General features: G+C 47.4%; 1 protein-coding gene across 7 annotated transcripts in view; it reads left to right on the top strand.

The window, feature by feature from the left end:
- Positions 1 to 21,700, top strand: part of EFCAB6 (EF-hand calcium binding domain 6) — a 245,050-nt gene that overhangs the window by 125,295 nt on the left and 98,055 nt on the right. For all 7 annotated transcript variants that reach the window (XM_053226905.1, XM_053226903.1, XM_053226901.1 and 4 more), the window contains 3 exons: positions 62 to 222; positions 5,591 to 5,764; positions 7,352 to 7,520. In XM_053226905.1, the coding sequence (XP_053082880.1) occupies positions 62 to 222; positions 5,591 to 5,764; positions 7,352 to 7,520 (504 nt within the window). The remainder of the gene's footprint in view (positions 1 to 61; positions 223 to 5,590; positions 5,765 to 7,351; positions 7,521 to 21,700) is intronic.

The raw sequence follows: 21,700 nt of genomic DNA, 5'->3' as shown, positions 1-21,700 counted from the left end.
ACCACCCCAGGTTACAAATGTGCCGCTTGGTAGATATGTTTGTTTGCTTTTTTTATGATAGGTGGAAGAGATCGTCCATGACTCAATTACTAGGAATCTACAAGCCTTCTATAAAATGCTACAGGCATATGACCTCGGAGACACAGGGCTCATTGGTCAAAATAATTTCAAGAAAATCATGCATATATTCTGCCCCTTTTTAACAGCTGAGCGTTTACTGAAGTAAGTTTCTTGGTAACAAAATTAATCCGTGTCGTGTTTTCATCAAGCCCGTTTATAATCCTCAACCTTTTCCTACATATGTTTGCAGTACCGATAGGGAGGACTGATAATAACTGCTGGTTACTGGGTGCTCACTAACGTAGGACACTGGTCGAGAGTTGGGCATGTGCTCTATGATTTAGTCCTCGTGACAACCACGGAAGGTGGCTGCTACTCCTTTTCATGGGTAAGGAAGCCGAGGTCTGGAGAAGCCACGTAGCTATTCAGAGTCGTGTAGCCCGGAGGCTGTGTGCAGCCTCGTTCCTTCCCGGTCTCCATGACTTCTCTGCTCTCAATCGTGATACCATTTTTCCCTCCCGGGGCGTCTGGCTACGATCAGCCATCCTGTGGAGAGACGCCGGGATTGTGGCTCTATCTCACTTGAGTTTAAAACTTGCCTCGTGGTGGCTGAGCGAAGCTGGAGGGGGGCAGGGATCTTAAGAGAGAGAAGAGGGCCCCTGAGGGTCTCCTGCCCCTGTGTCTCGTTCACCCTGCCCACGGCTGCCCTTAGGGCGTGGGGCCCCTTGCCCCCTCTCTGCAGTGACCTTGAGAACCTACGGCCCGAATCTTGCCATTCTGCAGGGGGTGACGCTTCCCACATGACTACCCGAATGTCCCGCTGTCCGCTGAAGCTTGTTGCTGTAGGACTCGGAGCTGCATGACCTTAGAGACTGGTGCATGTGTCCTGCTGTGGACGGTGATCTGGGAGATCACTTTCGGTGGAAATCCAAGAGAGTCGGGGGGACGGAAGTTACTCTAATTCCCTTTCAGTCCTCTCGCGTGGAAAGTTTAAAATCTTGTATTTGTCGCTTTTGATTGCATTACATTGATTTCAGGTGACCCAAAACACAGTCGGTCTCCTGGTAGCTGTTGGCCGCTTGAGTCTCCTCTCTGTGAACCTTCCTGTTTCCTGACCCGTTTTCCCTGTGGTTGGTTTTTGTAGGAAAAGAAGGGTTTACAGGAAGAGGGCGAGGCCGAGGCTTTCCTGAGCAGGAGGGGCTCGCAGAGCTCGGTGTTTGCGTTCATCTGAGTTTATTGGACGTTTGCAGAAAGGCCGGTTTGCTGGAGGGTGGGAAACATGGGAAAGGGGAGAGACAGGTCCAGCAAGTCCAGAGAGAGGGTTCTAGAGGGAGCTCAGGGGGGACTGGGTGGGGCCCGGGCAGGGGAAGAAGCGAGTGTGCAGAGGAGCGGAGGCACATTGGGCGGCTGGCGAGTCACGTGGGGCTGTCGGGGCAGGAAGTTATATAGGGAAGAACAGCAGGGCTGCTGCCGAGGGCCAGGCAGGAATGACCCAGCCCAACCAGGGGACGGGTCAGCCGGCAGGGTGTCTTGACAGGTCATCTGGTTCCCTAGCAGCATCTTAGAATCACCTGGAGAGCTCTGAAACCCCCAGTGCCCATGCCCTGTCCAGGACACCGTTATATTGAAGCCCCCCAGTGGCTCTCACGTGCAGCCGTGGTGGACAAGCACAGCCCAGGGGTCAGGTGACAATTTCAGATTTGTGCTTTGCAAGGATTACCGTGGAGAAAGTGCAGGGCGAGAGGAGGATGGGTGGGTGACGTGGAGGTGGCGGTGGCACCACAGAGGGGCGGCTGCGGGTGGTAAGCTTGACAGAAGGACGAGACCCGGTGACTGGACGTGGAGGTGGACGGGGGCGGGGGAGGGGGCCCCGATGCCGGCCAGAGGCAGTGTCGTCGGCCAGTTAGGAAACACGGAGTGACACTCCGGAAGGAGACTCCCAGAGGGTGTGGGTGCACAGAGCGGCCTGGGCTGCAGCACGGTTTGGAGTCTTCCTTGCACGGACGGCCTGAGCATCTGTTCGGCAGGGGTTCATCTGGAAGCACGTAGCAGACCGTCTGAGGTGAGAGGGTGCGGGTAGGACCTGGCGGAATACCACCCACTCACCAGTGACCTGGCTGGCACAGCCAGCAAGGGAGGCGGAGAATTCTGGTCAAGGTGACGGTCCAGAGCCTGTGGTGTTGGGTGCTCAGGGAGCAGGAGGAAGTCTGTGGGTCAGGGGGCACGCGGGACGGAAGCACGGGGTGAGCACTCACAGAGTGGCTGTTGCCTTAGCAGACTAGGCCTCAGGAGAGAAGCAGGACCCGTGGGGCTGGAAGGGGCAAGGTGGACCCAGCAGGTGCGGTGAGCTTGCAAGGAGGTTGGAGAATGCGGTGTTGAGAAGTGATTGACTCCCGAAGCTCCAGTACCCGGGGTAGAACAGCGTCCGCGTGTGGTCAGGGCTTAGTAAGTGTTGAGTGAAGGATGAAAGGGAGGGAGGGAGGAAAGAAGAAAAGGGGGAAAGAAGGGAGGAAGGAAGAAAGGGGGAAGGAGGGAGGGAGGGGGGAAGGGAGGGAGGGAGGAGGGAAGAAGAAAAGGGAAGAAGGGAGGGAGGGAGGAAGAAGGGAGGGAGGGAGGAAGGAAGGGGGAAGGAGGGAGGGAGGAGGAAAGAAGAAAAGGAGAGAGGAAGGGGGAAGGGAGGAAGGAAGAAAGAAAAATAAGTAAGCTGGGGCGCCTGGGTGGCTCAGTCAGTTGAACCTCTGACTCTTGATTTCAGCTCAGGTCATGATCCCAGGGTCATAGGATTGAGCCCCACATCTGGGCTTAAGATTCCCTCTCCCTCTCCCTCTCCCTCTCCCTCTCCCTCTCCCTCCCTCCCTCTGTCCCTCTCCTAGCTCTCTGTCTCTCAAATTAAAAAAAAAAAGGAAAGAAGGAAGGAAGGAAGGAAGGAAGGAAGGAAGGAAGGAAAGAAAGAAAGAAAGAAAGAAAGAAAGAAAGAAAGAAAGAAAGAAAGAAAGAAAGAAAAAGAAAGAAATCCAGTGGATTGGTCATGCAGGTAGTTGGGTCTTCGAGATGGGAGTGTGTCTAATCCATTCTCCAGTCTCCAGTCACAACTACAGATCTGTTCATGCTAAACCCTGCTTAAAACACTTGCATACTGTTGCTGTTAGGAAGACATCCAGACGCTTTTAAGAATGACTTCCCAGGCCCCTCATGATCGTCGCACCCCCAGAACCCGGGCTCTGCAGCCAGACTGCCTGGGTTCACATCCCGGCTCAGCCCTGAACTAGCTGTGCACTTGGGCAAGTTCCTTAACCTCTCTGAGCCTCGATTTCCTTGCTCAGACGTTACTTAGGAGAATGTGGTAAGGGTCAAGGGAGATCCTAGACGCAGAGCCCTCCATCCAGCGCTGAACTTAAGAAACGTTTACTTCCGCTGCTCTCCATCCAGCCCGGACTGAGCTGCTTTCTGTTCCCTGAAAACACCCAGCTCTCTCACGTCTGGGCTTCTAGATGGCCTCTTCCCTCGGTTCCAAATGCCTACTTTCCCGGCCGCTTGGCCCCATGAGGTGGGGACTGTTCACAGTTGTAGCTGTGACGCTTAGCACGGTGTCATTTACCTGGCAGCATAAATATTCCTCGAAGCAGTTCTATCCATGGCCGGAGCTTCCTGAACCGAGGATGGCCTCCGAGCTCGTGCGGTGCCCCTGGTTGTGTGTAAAGCATCATCGTGATAATCGCGATGCTGTTATCACTGCTGCAGTTTCTTGAGCGCATGCACACGTCCGTGTAGTGCTAGGAGCCTTCCATGGATCGTGTCACTTAATGCTTATAGTAGTCCTCTGAGGTAGGTGCATTTTATAGACGAGGAAACTGAAGCATAGAAAAGGTGATGTGCCCCAGGTCGACGATTCTCTACCCTCTGATAGGCTTAAAAGTTCTTGAGGGCCTCAGAGTTTTCGTTACATGGAATAGATCTCTCAGTATGACTGTATTAGAAATTCAAACTGAGACCTTTGGAAAACGTTATTGCAGAAGATCAACGTGTATTTCCCCATTGCGTTTCCCTGTAGGCTCCGGAGAAACCTGGGGGTTTCAAAATAATGACATATTGGGTGATGAGGAGGGTACAGAAATTAGAGCAGGTGTAGGCACAGGTAGCCGGTAATGAGCTAGTAAAAGGCTGTCAAGAAACTAAGCTAACCCCTGAAAACTCACTCTAGCTCCTCATTTATACCCAAAACATTTGTACAGCCTTTGAAAACGTCAGAGGACACAACCTGCCTGAGCACACATTCTGGCGCTTGTCACACGTCATGTGGCCTCCGAGAAACCCACTGTGCACCAGAAGCGCGGGGTAGTGCTTGTATGAAAATAGTTCGGGTCCCTCCCCCCCCGCTTGCCCTGGAAGTGCCCACCCACCACACCTCCTGCCCGCTGCCCCCAGTCATGGGACTGTTAAGTCCAGAGCTGATATTCAAGCCCAGGGAGGCAGATTCCAGGGCCCGCACCTGGAGTCACCGCGCTCTGTTGCCTTTTGTATTTTAACAAATACGTGGAATATTGTTTTGGTCTCTAGGCTTTACCAAGCTTGCCACAATGAGCATGTACAACTTTTATGATTAGAAAAATATTAACAAATAAAATGTGGGGGGAGAAAAGTAGTCCTTGCCCTATTGGTGGGTTCCTACATTTTTCTAAAATAGTTGCCTATGCCAAATTTCCAATATAGGTCCTTCCATGATTCCACAGCAGAACTTGCAATTTAAAAAAATTATTCTTTTTGTATGTGTTATATCTCTATCGCAGCATTCTTCACAAACTGTAAACTGCGCGTATTTAAATGATACAGGTTGAGGACCTCCATCATGTGTCTATATCTATGAAGCCTTCACAAGCCATCAGTCAAGATATCAAACATTCCCATCCCTCCCCCGCCCCGCCCCGCAAAGCTTCCTCATGCCCTTCTGTGAGTCATCTCTTCTACAGCCCTAGCAACCTCTGATCTGCGTTCTGTCACTGCACATGACTTTGAATTTTCTAGGGTTGTATATAAATGAAAGCATGTGAGACGTTCTCCTTTTTGTCAGGCTCTGTTCCCCACGCATAATGATTCTGAGATTCATTCACGTTGTTACGTGTATGTGCAGCTGGTCTCTTTTTATTGCTGAGTAGTATTCCATTCCTTCCCACAGCTTGTGGAGCCACTCATATGGGGGACCTTTGGGTTGTTTCCAGTGTTTGGCTACTGCAATAAAGCTGAATAGATTGTACAGGTCTTCGTATAGACCTACATCTCTATGTCTCTTGGGTAGATACCCGAGGGCAGAGGGGCTGGTTCCTCCGGATGAGTGTGTATTTAAGGTGTGTATGCGAGGTGTATGTTCAAGGTGTATGTGCCGGGTGAGTGTTCAAGGTGTCTTCCAGAATGGTTGCACCATTTTGTACCTCACCAGCCACAGGTATTCCCATCCTTGTCAGCACTTGGTAGGGTCAGTCTTTTTAATTTCCGCCACCCTAATGGGTGTGTTCTGATTCTTTTAAAAATTCAGACTCTGCAGTAAGTTTCAGGATATCACTTCAGGAAGAATCCTTTACAAGGAACTTTTGGCACGCGTCGGAATTAGCGGTCCACCCACCATCTCTCCAGCTCTCGTTCCGAAGGATCAAGTGTTCGGTGAACATTTTCATAAAGAGGAACAGCAGCAGCCAGACCTTCCTGAGAGGTAAAACAGAACAAAAGGAAAACGCGTATCAAAACCACAGTGTCTGTTGTAGGGGAGGTGGTTCGTAAATATTCATTAACTAAACGCATGTCTTAATATTTTATTACTTAAATGAGAAAAACAGCAAACCATACATACGGCGAGTAGAGTCAGGGGAGTTGAGAGCAAGCAGAGATCTTAGGGATCAGTGGGTTGACCTATTAATTCTGGAAATGAAAGCACTTAGGTCTGCAAGGTCTGGGGACTGACCTCAGGTTACTCGCAAACTTAGTGGCCACCCTGGGTCAAGAACCCAGGACCTTCAACTCCCAGAGAACCTGTCTGCCACACAACCAATACATGCCTGTGTTCACATTTGTCCTTTTCCAGAAACTTAGACCCCTTACGACTGTTTAATATTTATGGTAAAATATACCCATTAAACCAGTTAACGTTTTCTGACATGAATGATAGAATTATTCAAATGATCACCAAATTGAATTGTAACAATAAAACATGCTTAGCAAATCTATTAAACATTGGACTGATGAATATTCTAGCCCTTCCTCATTTTGAAAAATATAGGTTTAGTCTAATGAAAAGATACTATTTTAACTTGCTGGTTCATAGCTTATAATAAATCCACAAGGAAAGTTAAAATGTAGACCTATTCAGCAGACTTCGCTCTGTCATTTCCCTTTAAAAAGTTCTTAAGTATAGAGCAGTGGGAATATTTTAATGCTGTGCTAATGAAATTTGAATATCTGGACATTTCAGTGGTAGCTTTATAAATGGGCAGAAGGATGGTATTTTAAGGGAAAGGTTAAATAGTCTGTGACAAGGTATGTCTGCCTCCTAAAACCAATGGAAGAAGTAATGATAATTACGTGTTTTATAAAATGTGGGCATTCCCGGAGAGCTCTTCAAAGCTGATGGAAGCAGCAGGAGAGGAAAAGTCCTTTCTCCAAGAGAAAGGCTCAGCTCTTCCCCTTCCCCGACTCCAGTGGGGTCCCGAGACTTCTGGAGAGCTGAAGAATTCATTATCCTCAACTGCACACCCTCTCCCCCACACAGCACATGGCATAAAATCTGGGTTTGATAAATCCAGTTGACTGTGTAAATCAACTTGGAATAATTGCAAACTTCCCTTCCTTCCCATGGCTGTTTGATGACTTTTTGGACCTGGCTATCTCTAAATGGCCTATTTAATTTAAAGCTTTGTAAAGGGCTGTGACTTTTCATCTTCCGACTTCACACAAATATTTACTTTTCCCCGCCATGTCGGCCAGTCACATGCCCTACTGAGCCAGCTCAAAGCACAGTTGAGAACGTTAGCACGAGGATAACAATTTCCTGGAGCTCCCCGCTCCGGCCTGTGGCCACATACTCGCCACACGGGGAGAGTTTTCACCTGACACAGTGCTGCGGACCTCTCTGGAACCCACAAGCCATGGGCGGGTACGAAGTTCCCCAGCCACTCCATCTATCTGAGAATCTGGTTCCTTGTTGGTGAGAAGGGGCTGGTAGGCCTCCTGTTGCCCTGGGTTGAATCGAAATCGGGTGAGGTCTGTAGGAAGCACTCTGCTAAATTCCCGATTGTGATTTTAGAACCAAGCCCACTGGGGACAAAAGCACCCTGACCAAGAAGACGACTAAGGAGGAAGTGATCGAAAAACACAAAAGATGCATACAGCAGCAGGACCCAGCATTCCGAAAAATATTTCTTGACTTCAGCAAGGAGCCGGCTGGCAAAGTTAACGTGCATGACTTCAAGAAGGTAGGGGAATGGGTTTCTCTGTGTTTCTGGGTTTTCTTTTGCTCCTGGAGAGGTTCATACTAACAGGCTTTAAAGGGTAGGCATTACATTTTCAGTGAGGGTTTATTCCCTTACCGGCAAAGCACATTCATTTCTAGGCACCGTTCAACAACGTAAAAGGATTCTTTTGGCCAAAAATGTCCTTGGCAACTTCCTTCAGAGGATACGTATGGACGTGGCTAGTTTGGGATATTTAAACTTTCGAACGAAGCATTCACTGAAGTGTCGTTCTGGACGGCTGCGGGGTGCCTGGTTCCAGCATTGCGCGTGGAGCGCATCCTGGGGCAGAACGGCGGTGCCGGGAACAAAAACTTCTCAGGCCCCTTCCCTGCCAGCGAGGAGTTTGGTGATGCTGTGGTCACAGAGCTGGGGTTTGTGCCTCGAGAAAGTGAAAAAAAAAAAATCTGGCAGTAAAAGCTGGGAAGCTGAGAGTGCTGATTTGCATGCGCTTGTGGGAGCTGGAAGGTTCTGCCAGAAAGGACTCAGCTTGAAGGGTTCTGCACAGACTTCTCAGGAATTAATTTCAATGATTGCTTAAAATTCCTGTTACGACCCCTCCAGCTAATCATCTTCAGCTATTTTTAAGAAAAGCATTGCAGTTAATATGTAGCAGTGTCTGTGTGGACAAATTTAGAAGAAGGCAATGAAATGTATTTCCAAGAAGAGAATAATTATATCAGTAGCTACTATTTATCTGCCTGGGGGTGGGATGGGCAGCTACTGAAACAGCCCAGACCTCCCGCCACCCCCCCAAGACTGGATGATGTGCAGACATGGGGCATGGTGAGGGGGACAGATTCAAGAAATATTTGGGGAGAATGGGTAATGGATAAGAAAGAGGCAAATGGGCAAGGATAGTTCCTCCATCTCTGGTTTGAGGGACCGGCTGGCTGATAATCAGTCATCGGTAACTCCGGCGAGCGGGACGGGTGGTGGTATGCGGGTGTGAATCACCTGACGCTCCCAGGGTGCCTTGTCCTAGACTCCTTTGTCCCCACGTCCCCTGGCACAGTCCCGACCCCTCACGCCCCACAGTCTAGAACGACCATAGTGCTCAATGCTCTCGATCATGGAGTCGGTTCACAGGTTCACAGGTTCACAGGAGACCAGGAAGGAACCCACCAGGCTACCGCTGGTTGTTCAGAAGGACGATGCTTCCCTCAGAGAAGGGCGGTGGGTGGCGGCAGAGCAGGGACGCCCGCCCAGAACGCAGACCCCCCGCACAGCTCTTTCCACTGCTCGCCAGAGAACAGGCCAGTAAGCTCAGCGGCGGGTTCTTCCATCCCAGGGCTTCTGCGCCATCGCTAGGCCAGCGACCCCCTTGCGGGCACCTCTAGTTTGCATCCCGGAGCACCGTCCTAAAACTTCAGTCTCTGCTCCCCGCCTGCCTGCTGTACTTCTTCACGCGGGTGTCTAGAGACCCCCGTGTTCTCGCCAAGGCCGTTCTGCTGGCAGCCTGGCCATTCTCAAGGACGGCCTCTTCCCAGTTGCCGGGGGCTCCAGTCTGGGGTCTTCCTTGACTCTCCTCTTTGTCTCACACCCACCGCCGGTGCATCACCAGAGCCAACGGGCTTTGTGTGTTCTCAACCCAGCAGCCTGTTGGAGAGTCACACTCCAACAGGTCCGACAGAAGGGGCCACTCCTGCTCGGAACCCTCCCACGGCCCCCCACCTCGCTCGCATACGAACCAGAGTCCTCCCAGGGCCTAGAGGCTCCCGCGCTGCCCAGCCCCTCATCATCTCTCTGATTTCCACTCTTCCCGCCCTCCCCGCTGCTCACTTCGCTCCGGCCACGCCAGCCTCCTGCTCTCCCGCAGACCGCTCCGCCTTGGCACGGGCTGTCCCCTCCACCTGGAGGACTGTCATTCCTATGGCAAATACAACCTGCCCTCCCACCTCGATCTCCTTTACCCCATTTTTCTTCTCGCGATGTTACCACCCACTACCATGCATCTTGTGCTCAGAACCCTTTCGTTCGTTCCTTCGCTCTGCTGTTTGCTCGATTTCCTCCATTAAAACGTATGCTCTGAAGGTGGGCATTTTTGTGTCTTTCGGACAGTGATGCATCCCAGATGCTTGGCGTGAAGCAGGGCCCTACATTTGCTGAATGAGTGGATGAGCTTGAAGAGTAACTATAGAGTCCCCAGGGGAGCCCAGAACGGACGCCGCTTGGGGACTGAGGGAGACGGGTGTGTCGAAAGCCCATCAGGATTTCTAGGCATGAGGCTGGCTCCCACACCGCCCGTGGCGATGCCCAAGCCCACCCAAGCCCCCTCCTCCGCCCCCTGAGTTTCCCTGCGTTCTTGCTGACCTTGAGGGGCAGCTACTAGAACACTTGTTCTTTTGCCTGGTTCCTGGCAGTGCCTGAGTGCCTCTCCTTCTCCCTCTCGGATCTCCTGGCTTCCCCAAGACTCCCCTGCCTCCTGAAGATGTGCCCACGGTGAGGGGACAGGGAAGGAGAAACCACAAAAGGACAGGGCCAACATGCCGGGAGAAAAGTTGATGGGTGTTTTAACGACCAATTCGCTGTGAACCCGATGAGGCAGATTATCGGCTGATGTCCCCCCTGGTGACTTGCGGGGTTTAACCTTTGGGAAGCATCCTTTTTTTTTTTTTTTTTTTCCAATATATGAAATTTATTGTCAAATTGGTTTCCATACAACACCCAGTACTCATCCCAAAAGGTGCCCTCCTCAATGCCCATCACCCACCCTCCCCTCCCTCCCACCCCCCATCAACCCTCAGTTTGTTCTCAGTTGGGAAGCATCCTGTCGTTGACCAACCTTTTAGCCCAAAGATCAACAGCCATGGGGTGATTTTAAACAGTCCACCTGGGACCTAGGTTTGAACTTCAAAAGCTAATAACTTCAAAGCATTATGTAAATATAAACTCCATTGTTAATCGAAGAGCTTGTTTCTAGATCAAGGCGCTTCTACCAGGGAGGTGGGAGCTGGAGAAATGGTCTTACACCACAGAAAGAAACAAGAGTTTAGATTAGACATAATGCAGGGCATCTGGACATCGAAGGCTTGGGAGTGTCGAACTTCAGTGGTAACGGTAAGGAAACCTTTGGAATCGACTCCTCTGAGATCTTCAAGGATAAATGACAATAGCCAGTGTGTAATCGTAGTAACAGCGGTAATAGCGGCCATGACAATGACGGCCGCCCCTGGAAAGTGACAATGCTGAGCGTGCTCATCACGACGGCCACCAGAGGTCCAGCCCCTCCTGTGTGCCCACACTGCGCCCTGTTGCTTCGCGTATCTGATCCCTAATCCTCACAGGGACACTGTGGGGTGGACGTGACGCTGTGCCCGTTCCACAAGTGAGGGGACCGAAGCTCGGAGTTAGGACAGTGGCTCAGTGTTGTTCAGCTGGTCAGCCATTCAGGCACTTGGACTGGAGTCCACATCAGTCTCTCTCAGCCTCAGACCCTTGCTGGGTGGGTTTGCTGGGTGCAAGATGGGGTTGCTGGATATAATTGCTGGCAGCTTTGAGGTTGTATCTGGCCTCAGGATTTTGGAAGACAAACATTCATTTTACTAACAGTGTTCTGTCATTTCTTCCTTTCATTTTGGTCATGGATATGCAACGTTCTTGCCCTCCTTTCCCCCCAAATGTGTACCGCCCCAATTAGTTTGATACGGTGGTTGCCGATATTCATCCCAGAGGACTTGGGAGTGAGGCTCTCAGTCACATGCACCTGCTTGCCCAATTATGCATGCATGCGGTTGTTCATAATTTGAACGGAGGCAGCGCTTAGCATTGGTCCAGATACCTTGTCCTCTAAATGAGAAGTGCTGATTATTTATTCCCACCAGCCATTGCCTAACCAGCGGCCAGCCGTACAGGTTCAACGAGGGAAAGGTGTAATAGAATCTCAAACCGGGTGGGAACTTAGGGGTCACCAAATCCTGGGAGCCCCTGTGTTGTCATTGCTGGGAACACCGTTTCAGGTTTCACCACCTCGGTCAGGAAGATTTTGTCTATAGTATGATTCATTTGTTAACTAATAGCCTGTCTCCCCCTCTTTTTTCTCTCTTTAATATAAAAGATTTCAGAGTTTCTGGAGAGTGAGGTGACCAGCGACAGCACACGGAGTCGACAGTCCTGCCAGAGGCAGAGCTGTGGGGGTCTTAATGACCTCGGTGTGCTTTCTGTGGTTAAATGGGTCGTTTCCTCTGGGGATGGTGGGGGGACTATTCTTTCTGGAACACCACTAGATCTGGTCTGGGCACGTTGCACCCGACGTTAAACCATCTCTCACAGCAGCCCTGAAGGCGTATCTGTCTCCCAGGAAATGCCCCTCTCCCTGATCATTGTTTGCTTTGGCTGCTGTACCGCACGGCCTGTGACTCTCGCATACTTCATAACGTGTCGTTTTATTTAGATGACAAGTTGAGAACCGGCAGTGGTGCAGGAAACTGGCATTGAACTTCAGGGTGATCTAGAATCTTTATAATCCCTCTCTGGGTGCTTTTCTTTTCTTCTTGCCCTCTCCTGCACATGCTGAGCTAGCAGAAAAACCCCTAAACCGTGTCTTATGTAAGAGAGGTGGTTACTTTTCCATCATGTAACAGGGGGCCCAGATGCTACCTGGACAGGCCAGGGTATCAGCTCTGCAGGGTCTCAGAGGTCCAGGCCGCTTCTAGCTTTCTCCTCTTTCAGCCTCCTGCCCGGGCATGGAACACAGCTGCTGGAGCACCAGCCATCACACACACACCTCTCAACCATAAAGAAGGGGCAGGTGAAGGCAAAAGGCTTGAGCCACACAAGTCTGCCTGCCTGCCTGCCTGCCTGCCTGCCTTCCTTCCTTCCTTTTTTTTCTTTTTGTTTTCTTTTCTTCTTTTCTTCTTTCTCTTTCTTTCTTTCTTCCTTTCTCTTTCTTTCTTTCTTCCTCTCTTTCTCTCTCTTTCTCCCTTCCTTCCTCCCTCCCTCCCTCCCTTCCTCCCTTCCTCTCTTTCTCTCTCTCTCTTCCTTCCTTCCTTTCTCTCTTTCTCTTTCCCTTCCTTCCTTCCTTCCTTCCTTCCTCCCTTCCTCTCTTTCTCTCTCTCTCTTCCTTCCTTCCTTTTTCTCTTTCTCTTCCTTCCTTCCTTCCTTCCTTCCTTCCTCTCTTTCTCTCCCTTCCTTCCTTCCTTCCTCTCTTCCTCTCTCTTTCTTCCTTCCTTCCTCCTTTCCTCTCTCTCTCCCTCCCTCCCTCCCTCCCTTCCTTCCTTCCTTCCTTCCTTCCTTCCTTCCTTCCTTCCTTCCTTCCTTCCTCTCTTTCCCTCTTTCTTTCTTCACTCTCTTGGAAGCTTCTCTCAGCAGCTTCATCTTATGGATCAGGCTGTGTTATGCAGAGGGCTTATAGGCAGATATATGTGATTTTTTGCTGGGTACATAACTACCTTTAGAAAAAGCAAGGTACCGTTCCTAAGGGAGAAGGAGAGAGTGTACATCAGGCAGGCGAACATAATGGTCTCTGCCGTCCTTTCTCTCGGTAAATATTTCGAGGCTGCCTGCTCACACTTGGTATGGGACTAAACCCCATGGGGATGTGGAGAAGGCAGGGGTTTCGTTGCTTGGGGCCAGTGACCTATGGGGAACATGAAATGACAAAACATCCAAGGACACGTGAGTCGACATTAGTCTAATTGTGTAATTAGACTAATGGAGCTGTTCCATCCATCAGGAACTTGAGGGCAGCTTTACAATTACACTTCCCTGTAATTGGCTGTTCCTGATGGGACATCGTTACTCTTCGTCCGCAGTAAATACACTGTATGTTGTTCGGTCCACTGTTCTCCTTAGTCCCATCCCCGGAGTCCCAGCTGAGGCCTCTGGAGACAGACGTAGGGCTGCAGAGCTCACCAGCAAGCCTACAGAGCCCCTGAGGCCTATATCAGCAAAGCGAGAGTCTGTAGCAGCTGCCCCCACCCCGAGTGCCCCAGATTCTTGCTGCCTATGCCTTCTGGCTTCTCACCTGCCTTACTTAGGGGGAGGTGAGCTCTCCTTCCAGCAGAGCGCCCCACGCCCTTTGGGTGCTGGTCAGACTCACGTGTCCAGGAACTGGCCCCTTCCCACCCCTAACCATCACTTCCTAATCACACAGCCTTTCCCACTTGGGGGTCAGGGGCCTGAATATAAACCAAGCTTCACAAACACCATCGAGCCTCGCAAGGGCCTCAGGTGTGGATGAGCAAATTAAACCAGTATGGTGACTCGTGGAGAAGTCGATTTTGTTTTCAAGTTGGGTATTAAATATTTTCCTTTGTCTGGTTTTAAACCTTCCATTGGGAGCATACGACTCCGGTAAATAAAACAGATATGTAAAAGCTCCTGGTTGTATATTACGGTCAGTTTTGTGAGGGGGGAAAGCAAAAATAAGGGAACAATAACAAGGACAAACATAGAATGAATTCTTGCCATTTTTGACCACATGGATGTATCCCGGGGGCATTATGCTCAGTGAAATAAGTCAGACAAAGACCAATACCATGTGATTTCACTTACATATGGAGTCTAAAAAACAAAACAAAGGAACAAGCAAAAGAAAGGAAGAGACTCATAGGTACGGGAAAGTGTGGGTTCCCGGAGGTGGGAAGGCCTGGTGACATAGGTGAAGGGGGATAGGTGACATAGGTGACGTAGGTGAAGGGGATTACAAGCTCCAGACTTCCAGTTATAAAATACATAAGTCATGGGGATGTTATGTACAGCATAGGGAATACAGTCAATAATACTGTAATAACTTTGCATGGTGACAGGTGGTAACTAAACGTATCGCAGGGATCATTTTGTAACGTATAAAAACATTGAATCACTATGATGTATACCGAAAACTAATAGGATATTGTATGTCAATCATACTTTGGTTTTAAAAAGTTTAGGGGCGCCTGGGTGGCTCAGTCGGTTGAGCATCCGACTTCGGCTCAGGTCATGATCTCACGGTTCGTGGGTTTGAGTCCTACGTGTGGCTCTGTTCTGGCAGCTCGGAGCCTGGAGCCTGCTTGGGATTCTGTGTCTCCCTCTCTCTCTGCCCGTTCCTACTCAAGCTCTGTCTCTGTCTCTCAAAGATAAATAAACATTGAAAAAAAATTTTAATAAATAAATAAGAAGTTATAAAAGGGCAAACTGAAGCTCTTATAGTAAGAGACACAGATACACCCACAGAGTCAGAGACCCTGAAAGCTGATCTCTGTGGGGTCATCTCCCCACATTTGCCCTTTTAAGGGCATTGCTGCTAAAGCCTTCTGATATCACGTTGCATTGTGACTGTTGCGCGGACAGAGAGAAGTTCTCGATGCTCAATCTGCCGGCCCAGTCAGATTCAGTGCACGGAGCCCAGGCTGTCTGTCCTTGTTGGGGGAGAGGGGGCTCATGACTCAGGTGAGAAAACGCTTGGGGGGGAGCAGAGGAAGTGCTGTGCTCTTGAGGAGCGGTGGCAGGGGTAGGGCGAGTAGACCTGGTGCTTTAGCTTTGTTCCAAACAGCTTCCCGACGGTGCCCGTGTTTTAAGGGGTGACGGCTGTGTGTTCAGAGTCCCTCACATGCTCACTTCCGCTGTACCACGCCCAGCACACCGTCATCAAAAGGCTGTATTTCTCCGCCTTCTGGCAGCAGCTGCCCTGCCAGAGGCCACAGCTGGATTCTTTCAGCATCTGGCTGCGCCCAAGTTGGCCGGATCCTCCAGGGCAGGAGCCGTTCGTTGGTTGCAGACGCCCGGTGTTCAACAGACCACGCCTCCCGGGCTTCCGTTTTGCCACGTGTTCTCAGGGCCTGGCCCCCTGGAGGGCCTTGGTCTCCTAAATACCACAGTGTGGGGACTTGCATGCAGGTCCGGAGCTGGGCGCTCGTCTGGAAAGGGAACCCAGTCAGGGTGTCTGCTAGGGCACTAGGAATTACTCCATCCCACCCTGAAGCGGTTGGAGTCTGTCCGTTTTATGAGTCTTCCCAAAGTAACAACCTCGTGTTGTTATTCTTTTCTCATGTATTTGTTCTATATTTGTTTATTTCTGCTGTGAGGTCAATGATCTTTTTTTTCCTGCTCCTTGATTGGGATTTAATTTGCTTTGCTTTTTCTCGTTTCTTGAGATAGAATGTGAAATCATTGCTTTTTAGCCTTCATTTCTCTCGTGTATGAATTGTTGGCTACACATTGCCCTCTAGGTACAGGCTCAGCTACATCCACAAGTTTGGGTGTACCATTCATTCATTGTCATTCAGTTTAAAATATGTTATAGCTTCCCTTGTGATTTCTTCTTCTTCCAACGGTTTATTTAAGGAGTGTGTTGTTTAGGGACGCCTGAGTGGCTCTGTCAGTTGAGTGTCCAACTTCAGCTCAGGTCATGATCTCACAGTTACGGGTTTGAGCCCTGAGTCAGGCTTTGCACCGACAGTACGGAACCTGCTTAGGATTCTCACTCTCCCTCTCTCTCTGCCCCTTCCCTGTGCGCTCTCTCTCTCTCTCTCTCTCTCAAAAATGAGCATTAAAAAAGTGTATTGTTTAATTTCCACACAGTTGGGATTTTCTAATTTACCTTTTATTACTGATTTTATTTTATTATTTATTTATTAAAAAAAATTTTTTTAATGCTTATTTATTTTTGAGACAGAGAGAAACAGAGCATGAACAGCAAGGATCAGAGAGAGAGGGAGACACAGAATCCCAAGCAGGCTCCAGGCTGTCAGCTGTCAGGACAGTGCCCAACGTGGGGTTCAAACTCACAGACCATGAGATCATGACCTGAGCCAAAGTCGGAGGCTCAACCGACTGAGCTACCCAGGTGCCCCATTACTGATTCTAAAGTCAATTCCATTGTGATCAGAGAATAAATTCTAAAGCCTAAATGACTTCAACCAATCCTTTGAGATATATTGAGGCTTGTATTAGGACGCAACACATAGACAACTTTGGTAAATGTCCTATACGTCCATGAAAAGAATGTGTACTCCATCGTGGTCCTTCAGTTTTCTAAGTATGTCAATTAGGTTGATTTCATTAATTGTGTTTCAGAACTTCTGTATCCTTATCAAATTGTTGCCTGCTCATTCCATCAGCTATTGTGAGAAGTATGTTAAAGTCACTCATCTCATTTTGGATTTGTCTAGTGAGATCCTTCTTTATTCTACTGATTTTTACTTTATTCAGTTGACACTAAATTACTGGGTACACATAGATTTAGAATTGCTGCACCTCCTTTATCATTATGACATGACTCTTGATACTGAGCAATGCTACTTGCCTTCAAGCCTATTTTTGTCTGATGATGATACAGTTACTTTGACTTTCTTTTGATTCATGTTTGCACAATGTAAGCTTTTCTGCCCTTTCAATTCAAACGTTCTGGGTGCCTAATTTATTATTATTTTTATTTAAAAAAAATTTTTTTAACGTTTATTTATTTTTGAGACAGAGACAGAGCATGAACGGGGGAGGGGCATAGAGAGAGGGAGACACAGAATCAGAAGCAGGTTCCAGGCTCTGAGCCATCAGCCCAGAGCCCGACGCGGGGCTCGAACTCACGGACTGCGAGATCGTGACCTGAGCTGAAGTCGGACGCTTAACTGACTGAGCCACCCAGGCGCCCCTCTGGGTGCCTAATTTAAAGTAAGTCTCTTGGGGTACCTGGCTGCCTCAGTCGGTGCAATGTGTGACTCTTAATCTCAGGGTTGTAAGTTTGAGCCCCATGTTGGGTATAGAGATTACTTAAAAATAAAATCTTTTTAAAAAAAGAAATAAAAGTAAGTCTCTTATAGGCAGCATATAGTTGATATTTTAGAAGATGTGGGTGTGACAGTCAGTCTTCTATTTCAAGTATCCTGCCTGTTTTATATTTAATTACTAATATTGTTGGTTTTATATCTATCATCTGAGTTTTTTTTTTTTTTTTTTTTTTTCTATTTGACCAGCTGTCTCATGGAGCTTCTTACCTTTTTTTAAGAGTATTCAGCTAGGGGCGTCTGGGTGACTCAGTCGGTTGAGCACCGGCTTCAGCTCAGGTCATGATCTCACAGTCCGTGAGTTCGAGCCCCGCGTCGGGCTCTGTGCTGACCGCTCGGAGCCTGGAGCCTGTTTCGGATTCTGTGTCTCCCTCTCTCTGTGACCCTCCCCCATTCATGCTCTGTCTCTCTCTGTCTCAAAAATAAATAAACGTTAAAAAAAAATTAAAAAAGAAAGAGTATTCAGCTATTTCTTTTAGTCCATTTCCCCCTCTGTTAGCTTATTGGTGAGAACATTCTTCTGTCCTTCAGACACAGGCTACACTAGTAATTTCAACATGCATCCTTATCTTAAAGTTTGTAGTTAACTATAGGTTATTATGTTTACCACTTCCCTAACAATGCTGGATTTCAAAATGCTTTAATTTCAGGGTGTCTGGGTGGCTCAGTCAGTTAAGCATCCAGCTCTTGGTTTCGCCTCAGGTCATAATCTCATGGCTTCGTGGGTTCAAGCCCTGCAGTGCAGAGCCTGCTTGGGATTCTCTCCCTCTCCCTCTCTCTCAGCCCCTCCCCTACTCATGATGTCTCTGTCTCTCTCAAAATAAATAAATAAACTTAAAAAGTGCTTCAACTTCAGGTATCCCTGTCTTTTGTGAGTTATTGTTGTCACACATTTAAATTTATATGTAAGTTAAATCCCACAAGACATTGTTGTTATTATTATTATTATTGCTAATAAGCTGTCACATGTATCTACAGGTCTAGTCTTCTCTTGTTCTTCCATCGTACGTTTTTGTGCTTGCACCTGGGCTTCTTTTTATTCTGCGTAAAGACCTCCTTTTTGTCCTTCTGCTAACATGAGTGTGCTGGAAACTAACTCTGTTTCCATGGTTTACTCCGTTTTCCTTAGTTGGTACCTCAGGTCCGTTTTCTGGTCCAGGACCCCACCCAGGATCCCACATACAGTTAATTGTCACATCTCCTTAGCTCCTCTTGGCTGTGACAGTTTCTCTCTCAGACTTAACTCGTTTTTGATGACCTTGACGGTTTTGAGATTACTGGCCAGATATTTTGAGAATGTCACTCTGTTGGGATTTGTCTGATATTTTCCTCATGACTAGAGCAGGGTAATGTTTTTGGAAGGAAGACCATAGAGGTCAAGTACCCTCTGATCGCATCTGATCAGAGGATATGCCATCAATATGACCGATCACTGTCGATATTGACCTTGATCACCTCGCTGAGGTGTCTGTCAGGCTTCTCCACTGTATATGTACTCTCGTTTCCTTCTCTTTCCATACTGCACTCTTCGGGAAAAAGTCACTATGCACAGCCCACAGTGAAGGAGTGGGGAATTATTATGCTCCATATCTTTAAGGGCAGAATATCTACAGAAACTATTTGGAATGCTTCTGTGTGGGAGAGTTGTATCTTCTGTCCTATGTATTAACTTACTCATTTATTTATATCAGTATGGATTCATGCTTCATTATCCTTTAAATGTCTGTATGATCCTTCTAGGGCTTCCTTTTCTACTCCTGGTATTGATAATTCTTTAATCTTTTCTTTGTTTCTCAAATAGTTTAGCTGGAGGTTTATTGTTTATTTGATTGATCGTTTTTATTTTTATTTATTTATTTATTTTTAAAATTTTGTAATGTTTATTTATTTTTGCAAGAGAGAGAGCACAAGCAGGGAGGGGCAAAGAGAGAGAGAGAGAGAGATCCAGAATCCAAAGCAGGCTCCAGGCTCCGAGCTGTCAGCACAGAGCCTGACGTGGGGCTCGAACTCATGAACCGAGCTGAACTCATGAACTCATGACCTGAGCTGAAGTCGGACACTTAACCGACTGAGCCACCTAGGCACCCTGATTGATTGTTTTTATAAAACAAGCTGTGTTTTCACTGATTTTCTCTATTTGTCTATATTCTATTTCATTCATTCATTTCTACTCTTATGTCTCATTTCTTTTTTTTATACTTACTTTACTTACTTATTTTTACTTCTTTTGGATTTAATTTACCTGACACAGAAGGGGATTTTTCCTTGGAAGGTTCACCTTGAGAACCTGGTGGAATTCCTGGTGGTAAAATCCATGAAAGCGTGCCCCTCCCCCTCAAAAAGACTGGACCCTCCCCCACCTCCCCACCCCGGAGTTTCTCAGTCTCAAACTAATGCTCACTTAGCCTGCAGCAGATTGTCAAAATTACCACGTAAATGTTTTTACCAGTTTGTGGCTATAGTGGCTTCTGCTCCAGGTTAGCTGATCTTGGCTGTCATTGTGTGTGTTCACCTGTCTCTCCAGATGTCAGATTTCTCTGATGGCTCTAAGAAAGTTACTGATTTTCAGTATGTTCATCCTTTTTCTTGTTGTAACAATGGAAGTGATGACTTCTAAACTCTTCACATGTTAAACCTGGAAGCAGAAGTTCACACTTACATTTTAAAGATATTTTAGCTGGGGATAATAGCATTTTAGGTTGGCAATTACTCTCTCCTGGCATGTTTAAGATATCATTCCACTGTCTTCTGCCTTCTATCAGTTGTGTTGATAAATAAACCATCAGTCTTACTGCTGTACATTTGAATGCAATGTGTCTTTTTATTTTCTCTAGACGTTTTTAGGATTTTTCTTTTGGTCTTTGGGTTTTAGCAGTTTTCTAGATGTGTCAAGGTATTACTTTCTTTGAATGCATTCTGCTGGAGTTTGCAAGTCTTCTTGAATCTGTAGGTAGATGTGTTTAATAAATAAATTGTGGAAAATGCCCACCCATTATTTCTTTTCCTTCTACTTATGCCAGTTTTCTCTGTCTTTCTTAGATTCCAATTATGGATGTTAGACCCTTTGACAATATCTCACTTCTATCTCACTCTTTTATGCATTTTCCACTATTTTTCTTTCAGGGTGTCAGCCCCAGAATTTTCCACTGTCTTCTAGTTCATTAATCTTGTGTTCAGCTTTTTCTAATCTGTGGTTAATTTTATTCATATAAGTTCTTAATTTTAGTATTTTTTCAGTTGTGGGGTTTCCATTTGGTTATTTTTAATATACTCCATATTTGTGTCTTTTCTTCTGTTGTCTCAACGTATACCTGTATTTTATTGAACATATTATAGCTATTTAAAGAACTTTTTTCCTGCTAATTCAGTATCTGTGTCACCTATGGATCTTCTTCTATTGTCTTTTTTATCCCTTGATTTTGAGTCAGATGGCTCTGTCTCTGGGAGTGCCAGACAGATTTTTATTAAACGCCAGATATTGTGTTAAGAAAATTGAGAGGCTCTAGATAGTGGTACCATTTCCTTTGCTAGGCAGATAGAGTGGAAACTGATGACCTTAATCTAGTTAGGGACTGAGTCGATTTGAGGCTGGATTAAAGGCTCCACTTGATTTTATTTTTAAATTCCTATTCCTAGAGTATAGCCTCCAAAGTTTGCAACCCAGAATCTGGGTTATTCTCTGAGCCTTTGCTTCTGAGAAATCCTGAACTTTAAACTTTTGTTTGTCAGGACCACAAAGTGACAAAAAAAAAAAAAAAAAAATCACATCTGCTTTTTAGAAGCTTTCTACCTTGATACTTAGCTTTCTGTTCCACATAACTTCTGAACTCAGCAAACATCTTGAGGGGGAAACCAGTAGTGTTGGGCTCAGTTCTCTGCTACTCCTTCTCACAAGGAATCTATTCAAGTCTCTGGTTTTGGTATCAGGGGTCCCGTGGGCTCATCACAAGTTCTGTTGGCTTCTCCACCTGCTGGTAGTGACTGTCTGCCTGGGTCACCAGCCACATCCAGCCCTGAGTCTCTTGTCCTGCTCCCAGAATGCTTGAGTGAGGGCCCCCTCCTCTCAGACTGTTGTCCCTTGGGGTCCTGGTTGCCTCAGCAGCTCTCTGTACTTCAAACAGATGTTTTTCTGTATTTTATCTGGCTTTTCTATTTGTTCTCAATGGAAGTATAGACCTTCTACAAGGTGCTCCAACACACCGAACATCAACCATTCCCTTTCTGATGGGCATTCACTTCTCTTTTCCTTTCTAAAATCCCTTTAAACTATCTTTCTTTATGTGTCTCTAATACTGATGTTTTTATTTCTGTGGAGCAGATTCCCAGGAGTAGGATTGCTTGGTCTAACATTACACACACTCACGCGCACGCATTGTCTGCTTTCTAAAGCCACACTATAGCATTTCCTATTTCTAATAACTATGTATGAGAGTATATTTT

This window comes from Acinonyx jubatus, chromosome B4, assembly GCF_027475565.1.
Source record: "Acinonyx jubatus isolate Ajub_Pintada_27869175 chromosome B4, VMU_Ajub_asm_v1.0, whole genome shotgun sequence".
Classification (NCBI taxonomy): domain Eukaryota; kingdom Metazoa; phylum Chordata; class Mammalia; order Carnivora; family Felidae; genus Acinonyx; species Acinonyx jubatus.
Note: the sequence above shows the minus strand (reverse complement) of the source record. Positions and strands in the feature narration are given on the sequence as shown.